Below are 4,399 nucleotides of genomic sequence, written 5' to 3'. Positions count from 1 at the left end.
TTTGTGCATCTTTTGTCAGCTTTCACATGACCAGGATGAGTAACATTGATGACAGCGCAACTAGCAACATATGAGTTTCAACCGTCCAACTCTGCATCCCTTTTTCAGTAGTTCAGAGACAGTTCTGAAATTTGTAGGGCGGAACTAGCGCTTTGCCAGACTGTCCCTAAATTTTGCTGCAGGGTAAAATATGCAAGTAAACTGATACATATGTATGTATATTTACAAGCAGAAGCAATCATCTTAAGAAACGCATGTGCAGAATATGAATTGAATATGCATTCGCACTCCTCCCTCTCGTATTCGCATTAATCCGCAATCAAAAGGATCTCTATACTAAAATGTTGCTTCAAATCTAGAACTGACGATTAAGTAAGTACATACATATGTATGCTAAATGAGACAGATTTTATGCTAAGGTTGGACAAATGTATGCTCATACTTTTATACACATTTACATACATGCATATGTATTTTAACTTGCACATGCATGTGTATAAATCTATTTGAGCATACAAAAAAGCAATAGCACGCAGGAATAATGGAGAACAATGTAAAAATTCATAAATCGAAAGGCGTAATTTTTTCGTCGCCGTTTTTCATAGCCGACGGAATAGTAAATGTACATACAAACGTACATATGTATGAGCGAAAGTATAATTGTTCATACACATACTTAGGTACATCTGCATGAGGGAGTGAGAGTTCACCCACTAAACCTCCTACCACTAGTCCTGATATCTTCGCTGATATCCTTTAATAAGCCCAAAGGACCGTTTCTGTTTGGATGCCTTCTGCAGCTTGACGAATTTGTAATATTTACTTTGCGAGAAATACATATTCGTTAGGGATTCACATACATTTTTTTATTACATTACAACGCTTTTATCAACTTGCAATGTTGTGTGTCCAGAAACTTTCAATGTTGTGGATCCAGAAACTTTCAATGTTGTGTGTCCGACACCATAAAGCTTTGCTTTGAAAAGTTCCTATAAAAAAGCATAGTGCATAGGGCGACATCTGTAGTGAATAGGGCGAGGTATATGACGTCTAGATGTCGCCCTATGTACTACGTTTGCTACAGCGGAAATAGACGACACGCCATTTCTTTAAATAAAATTAATTGGTGCTCGTTTGTATGTACATATGTACATATGTAAATGCATGTGTGTGCACCTTTCTATTAATATCGTTGAATTATTTTAATATCTATTGCAAAATTTTATTCAGACAGTACTAAAAAGTAGAAAATAAATAATATAAAAAAAACTTTTTAATATACAACGCTTTTATAAATGGAGTAAAAATTAGAAAATAATATTTCACAGTCCCATAGAATTTGTTTTGATAACTTTTGATTTTGGAATTTTAGCAAAAGTCATTATAAAAAATCGATGAAATTGAAAATGAAAAGCGTGGGGCGCATGTAATACACTTGAATTGATATGAAAAGTAATATATGTATGAATGTATGTGGGTATATGAATAACGACCGCTTAAAATCGATTTCAAAGTTCTACTTTCGCTGTAGAAATTTTAGGTCTACGTTATGTTTTTCATTTTCAATTTCATAGATTGTTTATAATGACTTTTGCTAAAATTTCAAAATCAAAAGTTATCAAAACAAATTCTATGGGACTGAGAAATATTATTTTCTACTTTTTAGTCCATTTATAAAAGCGTTGTATATTAAAAAGTTTTTTTTATATTATTTATTTTTTGTTTTCTTTTACTCACATTTTGAGTATACAAACTAGTACGCATGCACGAATAAGGGCGACTTGAGGTAGTAATTCTTAATTTTTATAATAATAAGTAAAATGTTCTCAAAGCAGGAGTACACTCGGCGGCTCGGCACTCCCTGCAGTTTGGCGGAATATGTTTGAACAAACTCTTTTACGGATTATACGCAGACAAAGCAAGGATAGTGTTAAAAACGTTAACATAAAACATTTAAAATTTTTTAGTGACATCTATTGTGTTAGTAATGGACCAGATTTAATAGCATTCGCCACATTTTCCTGCAGGGATATGTACATCTCAGGGCTTGCATACAAACTTATACGAATTCGAATAACGGTATTAATGTGTGTTGGAAAAAATCCGTGGAAAGCCGCAAAAATTTATTGTATTATTCGAGAGAAATATTTGCAGAAAAGCTTTTAATGCTGGCCTTGACTTCTCGGCAGCATAACCTAAATTTCGCGCGGTAGACTTGGTGTTCCAAATGTATCCTTAGCAGTTAACTAACCGTGACACGGATATGAAAGCATTGCAGCATTATCAAAAATATGCTCATGCAAGCGTACGTATGGGCATTGTAACCGCATAAATGGGTATGAACTGAAGAGATTCGTACCATATACCTAGTAGAAATAAGAAGGAGTAGAAAGCAATTACAGGAGGCCTTCTCTGGAATGTAGAGGGCTTTACCGTCTGCTTGATTTCTTTAATTATTTTTCTATATGAAACGGACCTAATTGCAAGGCATTTCTTTTCCGCTTTTGGGAGAACAGCTCATAGAAGGGCTTATTTTTTAATAACAAAAAATAAATTTAATATGTTTAGTCTAACGGGATTCGAACCCGGGCATTCCTGAAAGCTAACAAATAATAGCAAACATCTCTGCGCATCAAATTTGTTGAATCAAATTTGTTACAATCGTTTAAACAAACTTATTTTCAAACTTGTGTAGCTCATGTCCGTTTATTAAAGGAAGGCCTTGACAAAATTTCTTCTGGGTAAGTAATGCAAATATTTGGGAAATTCGTTTAGCATTCATATTTATTATTTATTAGATATAGTAGGGGGTTTCGCCTAAACTCGTAAATGCCTCGTTACCACGTAACCCTCGTAAGCTTAATTAATGTTATATGGAAATTCTGTTTATTTAAAAGGCTTACTCGATTACGAGGCCTTTTCGAGTTTAGACGAAACCCCCTACTATATAGGGTTTGGCCGACCTTCTTATCCGATTTGTGTCGTCGCACAAAGGGGACCTAAGATTTTCGCCGACTTCGAACGGCGATTGTATTTTTATGAGAAGCTGTTTTTGATTGCAGAAACCCACTCGGAGGTTTGGCATTGCCTACCGAGGGGCGACCGCTGTTAAGAAAAAATCTTTTTTCAAAATTTGTTTTCTGGCGATGTTGTTTTGACCAGGGCTTGAACCCACGCGCACTGCTTACACTACAGATGAAAACCCATAGTATAAATAAATGTTTTAAATCATATAAATTTGAACATATAGAGCCAACATTTGAATTCCTTTCAAAATACACACGAGTACATTCTACACACACATTTAGGTACATCACCTTTCTTTAGTGTTATCTACTGCACACTCGAGTATTAAACCCTATCTCTTTAGCATCTGCCTCCATCACCATCATCCATACCTTCGTTGCAACTCAAAAGCAGAAGCAAAATGAGGTAAAGCCAGCAACTTTAAGTTGCCATGTAAGACCTATTCGAGTTTAGTCTTTGCACTGTGGCGCATCCAGTCGTTTGCAGCAAGCGAGATGTCGGCAAATTACTGGCTAACCATTCTGGCTGCAGTATTTTGCACACAGGTGAGGTAGAACATAGAGGAAGCAAATCTTTGCATTTTATAGACTATTACTTCATCCACACACACACACACACAGTTCTTTATAGCTACCGGCGTTCAAGCTGCACAGCCCGCCAATCAAGATTTGCAAACTTTTATCGCTCGTGTCGAACGTCTGATTCTCGATACCACCGATCGCGCGCTGATTATCACCCGAAATGTTTATCTGCACATCAGCAAGGAGATGCCGCCAACGCTGCTGCAAGCTGCCAACGAAACTCTGCAAACCTATATTTGGCAGGTGAATGAAGCATTGAGTGGCACGTCAAATACCTACTTCACCACCAAACGCAAATTGCTGAGACAATTCAAGTTGAACAATCTACAAATTGAAATGCTGCGCCGCCAATTGACTCCGCTGCAACCGGAATTCAAGTTTCAACTGATTTCCGATGAGTTTTCCATTTCCAAAAAGAATGTTACCGAATTTGATAACTTGTATTTGCGGTTCATGAGCGAATTTGCGGCTGCTTCCCAACAGCTGTGGGACACACTGTCCGAGCCTACTGTGGAGGAGCAGCAGGAGCTGCTGGAATTGCTGGATGAGATTTCAAAAGAGCAGCAGCTACGTGAGAAGGATAAATTATATGATGAATTTATTGCCATGTTTCTATTTAAAATCGAAGAGAATGAACTGGAGGCTAAGGAATTGTACTGAAGTTCAATAAACCAACTTAAACAATTTTTAATTCTTTTCAATTTCTGAAATAAAAAGGGAAGAGAGGTTTTATTTCGCTACTAAATATGAATAAGGAGTAATTTGGTTTTTCTTTAAAAGCTGTTTTTTTT

General features: G+C 36.4%; 1 protein-coding gene across 1 annotated transcript; it reads left to right on the top strand.

The window, feature by feature from the left end:
* The first annotated feature begins 3,490 nt into the window (after positions 1-3,490).
* On the top strand, positions 3,491-4,294 carry LOC118741775. Its single transcript, XM_036473747.1, has 2 exons — positions 3,491-3,572; positions 3,648-4,294. Exons 1-2 carry the CDS (start codon positions 3,522-3,524, stop codon positions 4,266-4,268), a joined length of 672 nt encoding a protein of 223 aa, XP_036329640.1. The 5' UTR covers positions 3,491-3,521; the 3' UTR covers positions 4,269-4,294.
* Positions 4,295-4,399: the final 105 nt, after the last annotated feature.

The sequence above is a fragment of the Rhagoletis pomonella genome, unplaced genomic scaffold (assembly GCF_013731165.1).
Source record: "Rhagoletis pomonella isolate Grant_MI unplaced genomic scaffold, Rhpom_1.0 Rhpom_scaffold_00006, whole genome shotgun sequence".
Lineage (NCBI taxonomy): Eukaryota > Metazoa > Arthropoda > Insecta > Diptera > Tephritidae > Rhagoletis > Rhagoletis pomonella.
This window is presented reverse-complemented; position numbering and strand designations above follow the sequence as displayed.